Source organism: Ctenopharyngodon idella, chromosome 2, assembly GCF_019924925.1.
Source record: "Ctenopharyngodon idella isolate HZGC_01 chromosome 2, HZGC01, whole genome shotgun sequence".
NCBI lineage: Eukaryota > Metazoa > Chordata > Actinopteri > Cypriniformes > Xenocyprididae > Ctenopharyngodon > Ctenopharyngodon idella.
This window is the reverse complement of record NC_067221.1, coordinates 3,543,613-3,562,473: the sequence shown is the minus strand read 5'-3', so window position 1 is coordinate 3,562,473 and position 18,861 is coordinate 3,543,613. Positions and strand designations below refer to the sequence as shown.

The 18,861-nt window shown below is 35.8% G+C and overlaps 2 protein-coding genes across 4 annotated transcripts in view; both read left to right on the top strand.

The window, feature by feature from the left end:
• LOC127522286 (NLR family CARD domain-containing protein 3-like) overlaps positions 1 to 8,311 on the top strand; it is a 94,130-nt gene extending 85,819 nt beyond the window's left edge. For all 3 annotated transcript variants that reach the window (XM_051912079.1, XM_051912088.1, XM_051912097.1), the window contains one exon: positions 8,134 to 8,311. In XM_051912079.1, coding sequence (XP_051768039.1) covers positions 8,134 to 8,311 — 178 coding nt within the window. The remainder of the gene's footprint in view (positions 1 to 8,133) is intronic.
• LOC127522225 (uncharacterized) overlaps positions 1 to 18,861 on the top strand; it is an 884,749-nt gene that overhangs the window by 182,616 nt on the left and 683,272 nt on the right. Inside the window, exons 33-37 of the mRNA XM_051911962.1 lie at positions 11,321 to 11,494; positions 12,488 to 12,652; positions 13,909 to 14,082; positions 15,396 to 15,569; positions 18,068 to 18,241. Of these exons, the coding sequence (XP_051767922.1) occupies positions 11,321 to 11,494; positions 12,488 to 12,652; positions 13,909 to 14,082; positions 15,396 to 15,569; positions 18,068 to 18,241 (861 nt within the window). The remainder of the gene's footprint in view (positions 1 to 11,320; positions 11,495 to 12,487; positions 12,653 to 13,908; positions 14,083 to 15,395; positions 15,570 to 18,067; positions 18,242 to 18,861) is intronic.

Below are 18,861 nucleotides of genomic sequence, written 5' to 3'. Positions count from 1 at the left end.
GCTGTATGTTCCCGTCATTTTACTGACGACTGCTTCTTCAATCTAAATGCGTTCAACGAGGGATTCGCAGGCTGGTTGTTATTGAAGGAGGGGTCAGTACCCAGTTTATTTGGACCTTTTCCTCCTCCGAATCACAACCTGTAAGTACTATTAATAATTGTTGCCACGTTTGACAGACTGACTGTTTTGTAGGAAACAATGTAAGTATAATTCTCACAGAGAAAATAATTTAAATTAGTTAAGTTTTTAAGGAGCCAAAATAAAAAACTGCCCCCAAACAAAAAGACTCACCTGTTCTGATGTGCAATCCAACTGAAACTGCACAAGTCTGTATGTCCTCTAAGTAAAAAAATAAATAAAAATATGTGATATGCCATAAATACAAATATGCGATTAGCAAGGACTAAAATCCAGTGTCTTACATCCACACAGTTCTGAGTTTCAGTTCAATGGCCTAAGTTGAGTAATGTTACTGGACTGAAACCCTTATAGGGTTCAATCTGAACATGTCAGTGACGTCTCCGCATCCAAATTCCAAGCCAGAGTCACCTCATTCTCTGTAGCATGTACAATACGTATTTATCCTAGTTGTGTGTTGTTCACTCCGTGCAGCTTGTACTGTAGGTCTCCGGCTAACCAGCTAACAGCAGTATGTGTTCGCTCGCAATTGTCTAGAAATGTGTCAAATGTTTTTTGTTGTTATTACTTGGAGTTATGATAAAGAATAGAGTAATACGTTGGTGTACAACTACAGTGCTTTATCAATACGTTTCTGCGTTGCACTGACGCATATACCATGACTGTGTGTTTACCACCGAGCTGTGGGCTAGGTTCGCTAACATAAACAACACAAAGCAACTTAATTCCACTCTGAGTCTTTATTTTTAGAAGAGAGTGGATCACCATCATTATTTTAATAATATAATGTAAGTGATGCAAGCACTATATACTGTACTCCGTGTTAACCAGCAGAAGTCATCTGACCAATCACCGCAGATTAGCATCACGCAAACAAGGGGTTCGGCAAAATGAATGAATCGTTGAGCGAATCATTTGGGAGATGTTGAGCAAATAAGGTAAAAATAAATGCATATTATAAGACAATTAAAGTGTTTCTTGACCTTGCATGCTTTTAAACCTGTTGGACTTCCAAAACAAAAATAGTAACCTTTTTGAAAGTCCATAATAGGGGCACTTTAATATAAGTGAGTTTGTCTTTGTTTTATTGTTGCTGTGCTTTTCATTAAACAATAATAATTAACTACGAACTAAGCATTCGTTTAAAAACCCAAAGATCTTTTATTTGTTACAATGTGGGTATACCATATCATCCGTCTTATTAATTTTGGTAATAAAAGTCCAATGTTTAAAAAGCGCAATGGGCTCAGTGCTCAAGATGGTCTCTTTGAGCTTTGGTGGTGTGAGTGTGTGCAGGTTTACCTCCACTCATACTCTTTCAGTCTTAGCGATGTTCGCATTTACTGTAAGAAGAAACTTTTATATGAAGCTTGGCTAGGTATAATAGCTTTGTTTTTAGGCGTTTTAGGCAAATTTTACAGGAATGTTAAGGGGTTAAAGAGAAGATGGTGGTCTATCAGAGATGAAAGAAAACATTCTTACATTAAGGTGTACCTCTGTGGCTGTGCTGTAATTCATCAAGATGCGCAGAGATTATCTTTCATTCTTTCTCCTCTTGTTTGTCTCCATATTCAGTTGTCAGTTAGTTTTTGCAACTAGCTTTCAATACATTTGTACAAAGAACAAAATCAGGGTTCCCACGCGCCTTGAAAGTACTTGGATTTCAGACACATGAATTCAAGGCCTGGAAAGTACTTGAAAACAAATATTGGTCTTTGAAAGCACTTGAATTAAATTTGAAATAAATTTAGTGAAAATTATAACAGATCCCCCTTAGTCCTATAGTACATTTGTTTTGGAATATTATTTTACAATCAGTTTCCGAATGTTTTCCATTGCGGTACTTCCCCTTGCTTGTTATTAGGTTTGGACATTTGAGCAGCTGTGACACTTGCTGTGTCCGAAATGAACATTCTTATAGGGATGTGCCATTTTGATTGTGGACAATTAAAAGGTCTCCACGATCTGCTTTTGAAATATCGTTGTATCGTGCTATGGTGCTTTCTGTCAGTTGCAGTCCTGGCGCCTCTGTCTCAACATACTGTGAAGTACAAAGTGACATACATTCACATCACATGTTAACACAGCCGTAGAGTTATACTCACAGAACACTGCAGTTATTCACAATCACAAAAGTTTGTTATTTGCATGAGTTTTAAAGCCTTGCCAGTTAAACATTTTATCTGCGTTCTGGTCTGACACGTTCTTTTCTGAGCAGATACTCCCGAAGCGCACACACTCTAAAAGCCTGTCAAACACTGCATGTGCTGGAAAAAGTTATCATTCGCATCTTATTCTGCTAAAACTGTCAAATACACACAAGGTTTACACCATTGGTTAAGTGTAAAGTGAAAGTAAACAGTTGAGAGACAATCGAATGCGTGTCAATATATAAGATGCGCGCATGAACTTTAAAGGGACAGACAACACATGCTGCGACTTGTCCTTAAAGGGATAGTTCAACCAAAAATGAAAATTCTGTCTTTATTTACTCACTCTAAAGTTGTTCCAAACCTGTATTTCTGTCTTGTGCTGAACACAAAACAACATATTCTGAAGAATGTGGGTAACCAAACATTTGCTGGTACCCATTGACATCCATAGTATTATCTTTCCTATATGGAACTCACTGGGGACCAGCAACTGTTTGGTTACCCACATTCTTCAAAAAAAAAAACTTCAACAGAAGAAATTTATTCCGATTTAAAACAAGTTCTAAGGTGAGTAAATAATGACATAATTTCCTTTTTTTTTTCAATTTATTTAATACAGTAGCTTTAACAAGAAACCTATAAATTAGTATTTTTTATCTTCATCCACTTTGGGCTGAAAGTCTGTCATTCTTTTTTTCTTTTGTAAGTGTAGGACCAAAATCAGCTCAAATGAAATAATTTATAGGGAATTATAAAGAGTAATTTAATTTATGACAGAGCAACTGAATCATCCAGCGTTCATCTGCTCGGATCGTAATAAGCTCTTGTAGCGGATATGAATATCCACTATCGTGAAAACACTGATTAGAGCCCGGTAACTTCAAGATCGACAGTTTACAACATTAAATTTTACAAGCACATAATACAAGACACTTTGTTTTAAAATCTACAAGAGACTTTATTTATTCTAACACAAACTAATCTAACACAAACACACACACAAACATTCATACGTGTTGCAGAAAGAAAGGAAATGAGAGAGAAAGAGTTTTAAGAGAGAGAGAGAATGATATGATGAGCATTTCTAGCAAAATATGCACTTCAAAAGACCTGACCTGAACGAACCATGAATCATTAATTTAATGCACCAGTTCAGCTTTAGAATCTGGAGGTACTTGCTTGTCAACTTTAAATGTGAATCTCCTCGTCGGCGTCCTTAGCTTGGAGAGAATGTTTTTTTCGAGTCGATGATTTGTTGCAGGGTCTTTTCGGGTCCGGATTTTGTTAGGTAAAAACCAATCCCCTTTGAGCGTGTGCTGGCAAAATGAAAGGAAGTCTGTTTGTCGTGGCTGGAGTTAAAGTTGAAGCGGCAAAAGTCATTGGTTAAACTTTGCAGCAAAACTTAGAACACGAGACTCTCAACTGAAAAGAAAATTAAGTAAAAGAAAAGAAAAGTGAGTGAAAGTTGGATGGCTTGAATGAGCTGCTTGTCTGTCCTTTGTCAGCTTAGTCTTGTCTTCATTTTTTTCTTCTTGTTAATCCATTGTGTTACTTTTCTTTCTTTCTTTCTAGTTTGTTAACTTTGATGCGACTATTTAAACTTAGGTGTTTGTCCCACCTCTGTGAGGAGTTCTGGCCAATCAGATATCGTCTTGTTTCAAAAGGTGGCTTTTCTTCGCCCCAAATCATAAAATAAGCGTTATCTCCGTTCTCTGGAATTGCCGGCTTCGGCAGAGAGTACCATTTTAGACATAATTTCTATTAAATTACACAGATTTCATTCAAGCCATGATTTAAACATGCATTAGAGATTTAAATTCATTCCAAATAAGGCATACTTTCAATCAATCATTCAAAAGTTATCACATTTACATGAATTGTGGGTGTTCTAAAACATAACTGGTCACATGTAGCATGTGTAGACATGATATAAAATTTATGTAGTTGAAAGATGTTTGATAAGTCCATTTCAAATTGTTTGGAACAATTTGATGCAGTTTTAGTTATAGAAACCTTCTTTGTGGGTTTTTCTGTAAAGTTAGGTCACTCAGAGAAACGGGCCTGCATTGTCTCTCTGTCTCTTTTGATCTGGAGATCAAAGACTATTTATCTTCTGGTGACCATTTGGTTTAAGTTTTGCCGCCTCTCCTTCAGTCAGGAAGCATGGGTGCCATAAGAGTAATTAGCAGGGGGTTGTTCTGTAGACGGACTGGAGCCGAAAATTAGATTCTCAGAGCTTGGGTTTCTGGAATTATGTTTTGAAAGAATCATCTGAATGATTCATTTGTCTGGTTCGTCCACGGTTCCTACAAAGGCTACTTTTTAATATATAGGGAAATTAGTTTGACTGTACTGCTCAGTCACTGGCAAAATAGTAAAAACAACATGAAAAAGATTTGTGATCAAATCATGAAGCGTGATATTTTTGCCATATCGCCCACCCCTACTTATTAATAAGAATATTATGCATATTGTGTGTAGTTAGTTGTCCCCCAAGGGGGCGTTTTCCCCACTCTACCCTAAATTCACAATTGTGTCTTATAAAGTCAGAATTGTGATATATACTGTAAATGGCAATTCAGATTTTTTTTTCTCAGAAGTGCTCATTTATATCTCTCAATTCTGACTTTTTTCTCAGAATTGCAAGCTTATATCTATAATATATTGTATATATTCTGACAATTACGATCCATATGATCCTTTTTTTTCACTCAATTGAAAAATTATTTTTTTTACAATATTCTCTCTATATTATAATGTTTTTACTCAAGTAATGATTCATAAAAAATGAAAACCAAAACTAGTGTGGAAAGATTGTTAATATTAGGGATAAGAAAGCTGCAACTGGTTCTAATATATTTCCAAAATTAATGTTCAAATGATTCTAACCTCTTCTGGGTTAAAATGGATGCAAATGCAATAGGAGGGTTAAAATGTTAAGAACTGTAAGAGGTCTTTCATGACGCTCCATATGCTGGGATGTGAATTTGATAGGTGCTTGATATAAAATAACTTTAAAAAGTCCTTGAAATTCATTGAATCTGGTGATCATGAAAGAGTGGGAACCCTGACAAAATAAAATTCACTTTGAGGATTTCTGTTGTTCAGGTTTAACTGATTTCATGTTAACATATGAAATTAAATTAAGGACATGCATCAGAAAAATTGGGAATGTTGGACAATAAATATATAACAGAAAATAACAGCTTGTTTTTGCAGTGTTGTATGTTAAAGCAAAAGTGTCCAAGAGTGGGAATTATGCGATAACGGATACAGCAATGCATCATGTGTTATAAGATCGTTATGTTTGTAGCGTGATCCATTAAAACATACAATATTCAATTCAGACCTAGTGGAGTGATTATTACTATTACTCCTCTAGGTCTGAAATATTTTGTTCGCTGCAAACATGATGATCTTAAATTCATTAATTATTAATTTACTATTAATAAATGTGTAAAGTTTCATAAAATGGAAATACTCAATAAAGTAGGCTAACTACGTTACCTCAGATGGATGAATGGTTGGATTCCACAACTGGTAAAATAAAACATATATAAGACAATAAACAACATTTACTGTAGGAGCCATAAAATTTACTGGTGACTTAATTTAAAAAATGTTCTATTGCGCTTCTGATTTGGTTGTGAAATTCGCTGATTTTGGGTGTGTAAGATGTGAAGGATTCTATGGTCCAGTTGGCATTTTCACCCCATAATGGCAGCCGGGCTACTGGAGCGCCATCTAGTGGCTGTTGCCCAAAAAGGATCTGAGTTTCACCTCTTGGGTTCTGTACTCTTTGTTATTAATTAGTTTTGGGCGTGTTGAGTGAGATTCTACTGCTTTATCCATTTTGTTCCTCTATGTTGTCACATTTGCCGGTTTCGTGTCAGTTTGTGTAGCACACTGCCACCTAGCGGTGAACCTCGGAACAGCAGCATATACCGAAATGAGCAAAATCATGATATCGTACATACTGTTTGAAAAAAAATATATATACCGGTATTTTCCCAGTACAGTATACCACGCATCCCTATTCAGACTTGCTAAATCTGATCAGATTTCAATCGGATATGCGCAAAAATCGGATTTGGACTGACAGTCTGAATGAGGCTTATGAGACTCCAGCTTAAAAGCCAGAAAGATCTTGAGGCCTTAATTTTACACTCTGTATTCATACTGAAATTCATGATCTAGTGAGCTTTTGCCCTTCTGCTCTGTGGGACGTTTCTGTTCTTATGAGTTTGCTTTAGGACTGAGTGTCGCTCGAGTTTCTTTTTTAAATATCTCTGACTATCAGACTTTGTTTTCAAGTATTTATATATTTGTTTGTATATTTAAATGTTCAAAGAAAAGTGTTACATCTAAATAACTAACTAGAGCTTGTCTTTAGTACAATCATTTAAGTTTTTTATCTTATCAGTCATGTTTGTAATGCAACAGACCTTTAATTGAGAACTGAATTGACTCTTCTGCAGGTTTTTGAGTGCTGCTGCAGATGAAGCCTGTCAGTATGTGAAGACAGTTGTGGGTAAAAACCCGTTACTCCTGAGAGAGCTGAATCTGAGTGAACATGAACTAGGAGACACACGAGTGAATCAGATCGCTGCTCTACTGCAGGATAAACACTGCCATTTATTTAAAATATTACATTACTTTTAATTGTAATTTTACTGTAGCTGATTATAATTTTTCCTCAGTTATTTGAGTCAGAGCAGTTTTTTTCTCAGCCACATCAATGTAAAGAAATACAATTAAACAGGAAATTAAAAACACACAATTAAAACGTGACATCAAGCTTTAAATATTTGACTGAGTCAGTTTGATCATGGGTCAATAATTATTTTAGTTACTGTAAAAGGAGAACAATGGTTTACTTCCAGAGCTTAGAAAACTCTTCAAATAATTAAAAAACTAAAATAAAATGTGAATTGGGTGCATTATATAACACTGACCGGGTTCGCCTAAAATAAATAGTGGTTATTTTGTTTTTTTGGCGCACAAAAAGTATTCTCATTGCTTCATAACATTAAGGTTGAACCACTGTAGTCACATGAACTTTTTTAAATATGTCTTTACCTTTCTGGGCGTTTGAAAATGTAAATTATCTTGCTGTCAATGCAGGCTTCACTGAGCCATCAGATTTTATCAAAAATATCTTAATTTGTGTTCTGAAGATGAACGAAGGTCTTACGGGTGTAGAACGACATGAGGGTGAGTAATAAATGACAGAAATTTCATTTTTAGGTGAACTAACCCTTTAAATCATCATAACAGAATCAAACATTAAGTCTGTTAGAACACCATCAGTGGAAACAGCTGATTCGTCACGTGGGTTTAATGTTCGCTGTCAGAATTTATTCGGCAAATGTTTCCATCTCCCATTATTCCTATTAACTCTTTTTCGCACAAGTCAAAAATCACCATAAAAACTTTTTTGTGACTCTTTTTTTCCAAAATGTGGTGTTTCCATTGCTCGTTTCTGATGCGGTACTTAAAGATGTGCATAAAAACAGGGTGATGAAGTCTGGACTTTAATTAGGTCATTCCCAAACTTTAATTTTCTTATTTTTCGACCATTTTCAGGTTGCTTATTGTGAATCATTCAGATCAAAGACTTTCACAGCTCTACAGCTTTAGATAATTGAAATCTTGAAAGTGATGTTGATGTCTAACATATTTAAGTTCTCTGTGTCTTTTGTTTGCCTCCATATTCAGTTGTCAGTTTTTACAACTAACTTTCAATACATTCATACAAAGAACAAAATAAAATTCACTTGGAGGATTTCTATTGTTCAGGTTTAACTGATTAATCAGCTGAATGTTTTCATTCCTGTTCTAGACTCTCTAACTGCAGTTTAACAGAAGAAGGTTATAAAGCTCTGGCTTCAGCTCTGAGATCAAACCCTTCACACCTGATAGAGCTGGATCTCACAGGAAATGATCCTGGACAATCAGGAGTGAAGGAGCTCAGTGATTTACTACAGGATCCAAACTGTCAACTGAAGACACTGAGGTGAGACGGGATGAAATACTTAACAAAATTAGTTATATGCAGGCTAATTATTCATAACAAATATATTATTTTAGTTATACAATAAGCTGGACAATTTGTTGCATCAAAATGATCAAGATCAGATCAGATGCTGCAGGTTCTGCATGATGATGATAACCGTCAACACAGTTTAGTTGTGGTTCAAGCTACAGGTCAAATAGACATTATGGGTCAGTATATGTGCTATTCTGGAGTATGGTATACCTTGACAATTAACATGCACAATTTTGTTTTTGTGCACACTTCTCATAAAAAATTGTAGATAAAATTTCAGTCAAATTGTTTTCTGAACACAATTGTTTTCCATCAAGCCCAGATTCACTGTATCTCTACAGCAGGTCTATGAGTTCTTATGAGTTTGCAGTATACCACGCATCCCTATTCAGACTTGCTAAATCTGATCAGATTTCAATTGGATATGCGCAAAAATCGGATTTGGACTGACAGTCTGAATGAGGCTTATGAGACTCCTGCTTAAAAGCCAGAAAGATCTTGAGGCCTTAATTTCACACTCTGTATTCATACTGAAAATCATGATCTAGTGAACTTTTGCCCTTCTGCTCTGTGGGACGTTTCTGTTCTTATGAGTTTGCTTTAGGACTGAGTGTCGCTCGAGTTCCTTTTAAATAACTCTATTAGACTTTATTTTCAAGTATTTATATATTTGAAGTGTTCATTTGCAAAAACCGATAAACGCCACTTTAAAAAAAAAAAAAAAAAAATGAACTAACTGCTGTGCTTTATTCTCCACATATAGCACGTTCTGTACCCTAAATCCGTTTGGTCAGAAAAGCCGGTATTGTCCACTGTCAGGCATCGTGAGTTCACGTTTTACAGCAGAAACCGACAAGCGCCCTTGTTGTTTGTGTACAGAAACCGATAAGTCAGTTTTAGCGAATCAGCGCACAGTATTCAGGTCAGGTGACAAGGCTTCTAGTCACTTCAAAAAGACGTGCTAGCTGAGGGAAGTTTTGTCAAAGCTGACTAAAAGTAATCGAGGAATTATAATTTCGACTCCTGTAAGTCCTTGTACACCATACACGTCTTACATGCTGAACCCTTCGTTGTCCTTTTGCGTGTGTGTATGTGTGTATGTGTGTGTGTGTGTGCGCGTTTGTGTGCACACGTGTGTTTAAGTGTGTTTTAAATGCAATTACTTGGTTTTGTTTAACTCTGAAACATGAAATGTGGAGTTAAATCTGTTTTTGCTAAAAAACAATCTTTTAATAAATATAAAAAACATACTTTCAATGAACTTTAATTTTTTAATTTACCTGTATTTTTTGGAGTTTTTGTTACTTAATCAAAACAACCCAACTGCAGTCTGATTGATATTACTTGGAATGCACAATAAAAAAAACATGATTTGTGAGAATTAATAAAAATGGAGTTAACTGTTTTTGCAAATGAACTCTTCATTTATTTGTGTATTTAAATGTTCAAAGAAAAGTGTTACATCTAAATAACTAACTAGAGCTTGTCTTCAGAACAATAATTAAGTTTTTTATCTTATCAATCATGTTTGTAATGCAACAGACATTTAGTTGAGAACTGAATTGACTCTTCTGCAGGTTTTTGAGTGCTGCTGCAGATGAAGCCTGTCAGTATGTGAAGAGAGTTGTGGGTAAAAACCCGTTACTCCTGAGAGAGCTGAAACTGAGTTATCATGAACTAGGAGACACACGAGTGAATCAGATCGCTGCTCTACTGCAGGATAAACACTGTCGACTCAAAACACTGACGTGAGTATTGTTCATTTATTTAAAATATTACATTACTTTTAATTGTAATATGACTGTAATATTTCCTCACGTATTTCAGTCGGAGCAGTTTTTTTCTCAGTGTCACACAGAGCCACAGCAATGTAAAGTAATATAATTAAACAGGAAATTAAAAACACAATTTAAATGTGACATCAAGCTTTAAATATTTAACTAATAATTTAATTATTATGAACCTCTTTTCAACACATCTGGCTGGAAAGCTTCATGAAGCTTCATCTCACCACCACTACTTTATTCAAATAAATGTGAACAAAAACTAAAATAACAAAAAAACTAAGAAACATGAACATAAACCTCACCAACAGCAGTTACAGGGAACAAAGACAGACTAAAGACAATGATAACATGAGGGCTATATATACACACAGACACTAATGAACAAACAAGAAACACCTGAACACAATGAACCAATGAAAACGTGTCACATGAAACAAGGAACCAATCAGAACATGACACATGAACAGGGGGAGCACATGACAAGATCACATGAGGAGCAAGACTGTGAGAATTATACAAAATAAAAGACATGAAAACATAAACTAAACTAAACCCAGAACAGACGTGACACTGCCTCACGGTGCAGCACTAAAGCAGATGAACCTTTTCCAAAACTTGTTTGATTGTCTTCTGCTTCAGGAAATACTTTTATACCTTAATCTGTTAATGTTCGTTTAAACAATTATTCATTGTTCATGTTCGTTCACAGTGGATTAACTAATGTTAACAGAAAACTTTTGTATTTAAAACTGTATTAGTAAATGTTGAAACTTACATTAAGGTTATTAAATGCTGTACTAGTATTGTCCATCATTGGTTCATGTTAACTAATGTAGTTAATGTGAACAAATGAAAGATTATTGTAAAGTGTTAGTGAGTCGACAATGTGTCTGAAAACAACCGACATAAACACATTTGTCCCAGTGATCAAACCAAGAGTGACATTGACACGAAACAACCTTAAAGATGATATGAAATGAATGTGTAAACTAACATTAATAGATTGACGATTTCAAACTTTGTATTGTTACAATGTCGTAGTATATTTAAATGAACAATGTGTCGTCTTTCTCCATGTTACCTGCACCTGGATATCCCTGTTTATTTGTCAGCAAAAGTCTGCTGGATGAAGATAAACATGTTAGTTGATCATCATAGATCTGAGTCATTGTCTTTTCTCTTTCTGTCTTCAGTCTGATTGATTGCAGTATTACAGAGAAACAGTGTGTCATCCTGACTTCAGCTCTGAAATCAAACCCGTCACACCTGAGAGAGCTGGACCTGAGCTGGAATGAACTAGGAGACTCTGGAGTGAAAAACCTCAGTGATCTACTGATGAACCCACAATTCAAGCTGGAGAAACTACAGTTAGTATCATTATACTGTATTTACTGTTTAATTTATTTTAAGTCAACAGGGCACAAGTCACATCATTTGTAGCGCTGCATCTCCATCTGAAGAAAGATTCAGAAATGGTATTAGTTAACAGGTTTGTATGTGTATCAGTAAAAAGAGCATTAAACTTTGAAGCATTTTAAACTTTGTGGCTGTAAAATAGTTTCATATGCTGGAATCTGACAAATCTTTGCTGTGAAACAAGACAGAAGTGAGAACAGACTAAAAAACAGTGTAACAAATTGTCACGAATGGCTGGTTGTAATGAAGCTCACGACGATGAAGAATACAATAACACTGTCTTTAATCACAAATCTAACATGTAGGAGAGATAAAACACAACCACTTCAACATAAACGACAGAACAATGAACAGACAGAACTAAGAGTTTAAATACACAGACAGAGTAATCAAGGTAAAACAGAACAGCTGCAGGAACTAATTAACAACCAAGAACACTAACTAGGGAACACACACAGACAGCAACACCATGATAATAAAACACAACAAAATTGTTACACAAATAGATTATTCTGAAATGTTACATTTATACTGGACTAATGGTACTTTTCACTAAATCTTCTTTTATTAAACAAAATGTGTATTTAGAGATTGTAAATTACACTCTAATGACTAAATAATCGATTCATGTACCAAATTTTCTTACATTAATAATGAAAATAGTCCATTTAAATGTTAATTTTCTATTGTTTTTATATTGATCCTATATATTCATCTAGAGTGATAAATTCAATTATTTTTGGGAGTGAGGACGGATCCAGACTTGGATTGTAACTAGTATCCTCAAATGCTCCTGTCTTGGTTTGTTCGTTTCTATCATTAAGTTTCCATGTTTTTGCTGGTTTATTAGTGACTGTATGACATTTATTCATGATTCATTTAACTCACACATGAACTGAACATGGATTTGAGTCATTTTCTCTTTCTGTCTTCGGTCTGATTAGATGCAGAATTACAGAGAAACAGTGTGTCATCCTGACTTCAGCTCTGAAATCAAACCCGTCACACCTGAGAGAGCTGAACCTGAGCGGGAATAAACTAGGAGACTCTGGAGTGAAAAACCTCAGTGATCTACTGATGAAACCACAATTCAAGCTGGAGAAACTACAGTTAGTATCATTATACTGTATTTACTGTTTAATTTATTTTAAGACAACGGCACAAGTCACATCATTTGTAGCGCTGCATCTCCATCTGAAGAAAGATTCAGAAATGGTTTTAGTTAAAGGATTAGTTCACTTTCAAATGAAAATTAGCCCAATCTTTACTCACCCTCAAGCCATCCTAGGTGAATATGACTTTCTTCTTTCTGATGAACATAATCAAAGAAATATTAATAAATATCTTGACGCATCCGAGCTTTATAATGGCAGTGAACGGGATCAATGAGTATGAGCTGAAGAAAGTGTCTCCATCCACATCCATCCATCATAAATATGTGCTCCACACGGCTTCGGGGGGTTAATAAAGTCCTTCTGAAGCAAAACGATGCGTTTGTGTAAAAAATATCAATAAGTAAACAAGTTATAGTTCAGATGTGTGTGTGGAAATGATGCGTTGTGACTGCAGAACTTTTAGAGACGTTTAAAATTGTGCAAAACAATCCCGCACCCTGTTGAGGCCCTGTTATAAAACACAAACAAACAGTGTTACTTTAATTTAACATGAATAGTTAGTATGTTACTACACTGAAACCGTTAACGATGTTTTGTTTTTTATCATTGATAATAATGACGCTCTGCTCTGGTCCAGGTTACGTTCTTCATGAAGTAGCGGCGCGCGTGCGACCAATAGCAGTGTAGCTGCACAGCCCCCTCTATTGGTGAATATAATCACTACACGATTGCTCCGATAACCAACAGGCTGCTGTATGCTGGTTGGTCGGGCTTTTTGCAATGCATTTGTGGGTTGTTTTGAATGAGCTGTAAGCTGTGTGGAGTACGTTTATTATGGATGGATGTGGATCTTCAGCTTATACTCATTGAAACTCATGAACTCATTTAATCTATCTATCTATCTATCTATCTATCTATCTATCTCATAGCAAACCCCCAGAATACCCTAACAACCACATAGCAACACTCTAGCAACCACCCAGAATACCATGTAACATGTAGGAGAGATAAAACACAATTTTATATTAATCTAGAGTGATAAATTCACTTATTTTTGGGAGTGAGGACGGATCCAGACTTGGATTGTAACTAGTATTTTCAAATGCTCCTGTCTTGGTTTGTTTGTTTATATCATTAAGTTTCCATGTTTTTGCTGGTTTATTAGTGACTGTATGACATTTATTCATGATTCATTTAACTCACACATGAACTGAACATGGATTTGAGTCATTTTATCTTTCTGTCTTCAGTCTGAATAGATGCAGTATTACAGAGAAACAGTGTGTCATCCTGACTTCAGCTCTGAAATCAAACCCGTCACACCTGAGAGAGCTGAACCTGAGTTGGAATAAACTAGGAGACTCTGGAGTGAAAAACCTCAGTGATCTACTGATGAACCCACAATTCAAGCTGGAGAAACTACAGTTAGTATCATTATACTGTACAGCAGTTACAGTGAGATTGAAGTTTATTTATTTTAAGACAGCAGAGCTTATGTTTCATTCTTTATAGCAGTGCACTTTCTGGGGTTTCCCTGTTGGTCACATCTAGTTAAACAGATATGCAGAAATCTGCCTTTTCAACAGAGAATAAAGAACAGAGACATCAAATAAATAGTTAAAAATGAAAGAGTAGAAACAGTATCTTCAGCACACAGAACTAGTGTAACTGGGTTTCAAAACAGACTATTGGAAACTAAATGCTGCTGAAGCTCTTCAATAAGATGATCATCATAGATGTGAACTATTGTTATTTCTCTGTCTTCAGTCTGTGGAGATATTTACCTCTTAGTTTATTTTAAGACAACGGCACAAGTCACATCATTTGTAGCGCTGCATCTCCATCTGAAGAAAGATTCAGAAATGGTATTAGTTAATGGGTTTGTATGTGTATCAGTAAAAAGAGCATTAAACTTTAAAGCATTTTAAACTTTGTGGGTTTAAAAGTGTTTCATATGCTGGAATCTGACAAATCTTTGCTGTGAAACAAGACAGAAGTGAGAACAGACTAAAAACAGTGTAACAAATTGTCACAAATGTCTGGTTGTAAAGAAGCTCACGACGATGGAGAATACAATAACACTGTCTTTAATCACAAATCTAACATGTAGGAGAGATAAAACACAACCACTTCAACATAATCGACAGAACAATGAACAGACAGAACTAAGAGTTTAAATACACAGACAGAGTAATCAAGGTAAAACAGAACAGCTGCAGGAACTAATTAACAACCAAGAACACTAACTAGGGAACACACACAGACAGCAACACCATGATAATAAAACACAACAAAACTGTTACACAAATAGATTATTCTGAAATGTTACATTTATACTGGACTAATGGTACTTTTCACTAAATCTTCTTTTATTAAACAAAATGTGTATTTAGAGATTGTAAATTACACACTAATGACTTAATCTATGAATGTGTAAGATTTTCTTAAATTAATAATGAAAATAGTCCATTTAAATGTTAATTTTCTAATGTTTCTATATTGATCCCATATATTCATCTAGAGTGATAAATTCACTTATTTTTGGGAGTGAGGACGGATCCAGACTTGGATTGTAACTAGTATCCTCAAATGCTCCTGTCTTGGTTTGTTCGTTTATATTATTAAGTTTCCATGTTTTTGTAGGTATATTAGTGACTGTATGACATTTATTCATGATTCATTTAACTCACACATGAACTGAACATGGATTTGAGTCATTTTCTCTTTCTGTCTTCAGTCTGAATAGATGCAGTATTACAGAGAAACAGTGTGTCATCCTGACTTCAGCTCTGAAATCAAACCCGTCACACCTGAGAGAGCTGAACCTGAGCGGGAATGAACTAGGAGACTCTGGAGTGAAAAACCTCAGTGATCTACTGATGAACCCACAATTCAAGCTGGAGAAACTACAGTTAGTATCATTATACTGTATTTACTGTTTAGTTTATTTTAAGACAACAGGGCACAAGTCACATCATTTGTAGCGCTGCATCTCCATCTGAAGAAAGATTCAGAAATGGTTTTAGTTAAAGGATTAGTTCACTTTCACATGAAAATTAGCCCAAGCTTTACTCACCCTCAAGCCATCCTAGGTGAATATGACTTTCTTCTTTCTGATGAACATAATCAAAGAAATATTAATAAATATCCTGACACATCTGAGCTTTATAATGGCAGTGAACGGGATCAATGAGTATGAGCTGAAGAAAGTGTCTCCATCCACATCCATCCATCATAAATATGTGCTCCACACGGCTCCGGGGGGTTAATAAAGGCCTTCTGAAGCGAAACGATGCGTTTGTGTAAAAAATATCAATAATTAAACAAGTTATAGTTCAGATGTGTGTGTGGAAATGATGCGTTGTGACTGCAGAACTTTTAGAGACGTTTAAAATTGTGCAAAACAATCCTGCACCCTGTTGAGGCCCTGTTATAAAACACAAACAAACAGTGTTACTTTAATTTAACATGAATAGTTAGTATGTTACTACACTGAAACCGTTAACGATGTTTTGTTTTTTATAATTGATAATTATGACGCTCTGCTCTGGTCCAGGTTACGTTCTTCATGAAGTAGCGGCGCAGGTGCGACCAATAGCAGTGTAGCTGCACAGCCCCCTCTATTGGTGAATATAATCACTACACGATTGCTCCGATAACCAACAGACTGCTGTATGCTGGTTGGTCGGGCTTTTTTGCAATGCATTTGTGGGTTGTTTTGAACGAGCTGTAAGCTGTGTGGAGTACGTTTATATTATGGATGGATGTGGATCTTCAGCTTATACTCATTGATCCCGTTCACTGCCATTATAAAGCTTGGATGTGTCAGGATATTTATTAATATTTCTTTGATTATGTTCATCAGAAAGAAGAAAGTCATATACACCTAGGATGGCTTGAGGGTGAGTAAAGCTTGGGCTTGGAAAAGCCAACTTAAGCCGGGGACACACTTAAAGTCGGCATGAAGCGGAAGTTGCGATTGTCTTTTCTTCTCTACTGTGACGTCTATCTGAGTGAAACGGCATCTGAAATGAGAGGGCGGTACTTGATTTCTTACTTCGGGAATTGATTGGATCGTTGGAAGTTGGGTGTTGCTAACAAAATAGAGGCAGATCTGAATGCCCGTTTGGGAATTTCTCTCCACCGGACTCACTGCGAGCACCCTCACATTACTGTAAGAACCTTCTTTATTGAGGATGACGAGGACGATCAACGGCACTAAACAGCGAGAGAGAGACTGACTGACGGTGTGTGTCCGCCATTATAGCATGTGACAGGAAGAGACAATGAGTCGTTTTGAGGGGGAGAGCAGGTTAATGTTTTTGATTAAAGATTACGAGGGCACATGAATTTTAAAAAAATAATTAAGTGCACGGATAAATTATTGATAATAAATACTACAATATTCCATAAAAAAAATAAAAGTTGTCAATTTTGATTTCATGCGACTTTAACGATTGTAAGGCCGATTATGAATGTAAATTGATACTTATGACTGATCGCGCTCAAACGCGTCCAGTCAGAGCCAGTTGCGTTCAGTCGGCGATTACAGTCGGTGTTCAGATTCCGTGTGTAAGTATTTAAATCTGCTTCAGTCGCAGGAAACAATCGCTGTGTGTTGAGCTCAGTCTTAGGATGTTTTAGCTAGTCGTTAAATGTGTGCCCAGCTTTACTGAAATGCTGTTTAAACTTATTTTTCTGAGACTAACATTTCTGACTTTAACTCCTCCTAGAGCTTTAAAGCTAGAACTACCAAATTTGGCTCAAACCTTCAGACTGTTCTGACTTAGTGTGCTTTATCTTTTCTAACTGATCGGACTTACGGTTTTCCTAAAAATGACTATTAAAACTCGGAAAAATCCCATTGACTTTCACTGATGGGATGTTCAGATGAGCCACGACTGTTCAAACTCCAACTGACAAAATTCACATTTAAACACACTGAAGCCCATTAGACTCAATTAAACTGACATTCTGTGAACTATTTCTAATCCATTGAAACTCATTCAAACTCATTTAATCTATCTATCTATCTATCTATCTATCTATCTATCTATCTATCTATCTATCTATCTATCTATCTCATAGCAAACCCCCAGAATACCCTAACAACCACATAGCAACACTCTAGCAACCACCCAGAATACCATGTAACATGTAGGAGAGATAAAACACAATTTTATATTAATCTACAGTGATAAATTCACTTATTTTTGGGAGTGAGGACGGATCCAGACTTGGATTGTAACTAGTATCCTCAAATGCTCCTGTCTTGGTTTGTTTGTTTATCTCATTAGGTTTCCATGTTTTTGCTGGTTTATTAGTGACTGTATGACATTTATTCATGATTAATTTAACTCACACATGAACTGAACATGGATTTGAGTCATTTTCTCTTTCTGTCTTCAGTCTGAATAGATGCAGTATTACAGAGAAACAGTGTGTCATCCTGACTTCAGCTCTGAAATCAAACCCGTCACACCTGAGAGATCTGAACCTGAGCTGGAATAAACTTGGAGACTCTGGAGTGAAAAACCTCAGTGATCTACTGATGAACCCACAATTCAAGCTGGAGAAACTACAGTTAGTATCATTATACTGTACAGCAGTTACAGTGAGATTGAAGTTTATTTATTTTAAGACAGCAGAGCTTATGTTTCATTCTTTATAGCAGTGCACTTTCTGGGGTTTCCCTGTTGGTCACATCTAGTTAAACAGATATGCAGAAATCTGCCTTTTCAACAGAGAATAAAGAACAGAGACATCAAATAAATAGTTAAAAATGAAAGAGAAGAAACAGTATCTTCAGCACACAGAACTAGTGTAACTGGGTTTCAAAACAGACTATTGGAAACTAAATGCTGCTGAAGCTCTTCAATAAGATGATCATCATAGATGTGAACTATTGTTATTTCTCTGTCTTCAGTCTGTGGAGATATTTACCTCTTAGTTTATTTTAAGACAACGGCACAAGTCACATCATTTGTAGCGCTGCATCTCCATCTGAAGAAAGATTCAGAAATGGTTTTAGTTAATGGGTTTGTATGTGTATCAGTAAAAAGAGCATTAAACTTTGAAGCATTTTAAACTTTGTGGGTTTAAAAGTGTTTCATATGCTGGAATCTGACAAATCTTTGCTGTGAAACAAGACAGAAGTGAGAACAGACTAAAAAACAGTGTAACAAATTGTCACAAATGGCTGG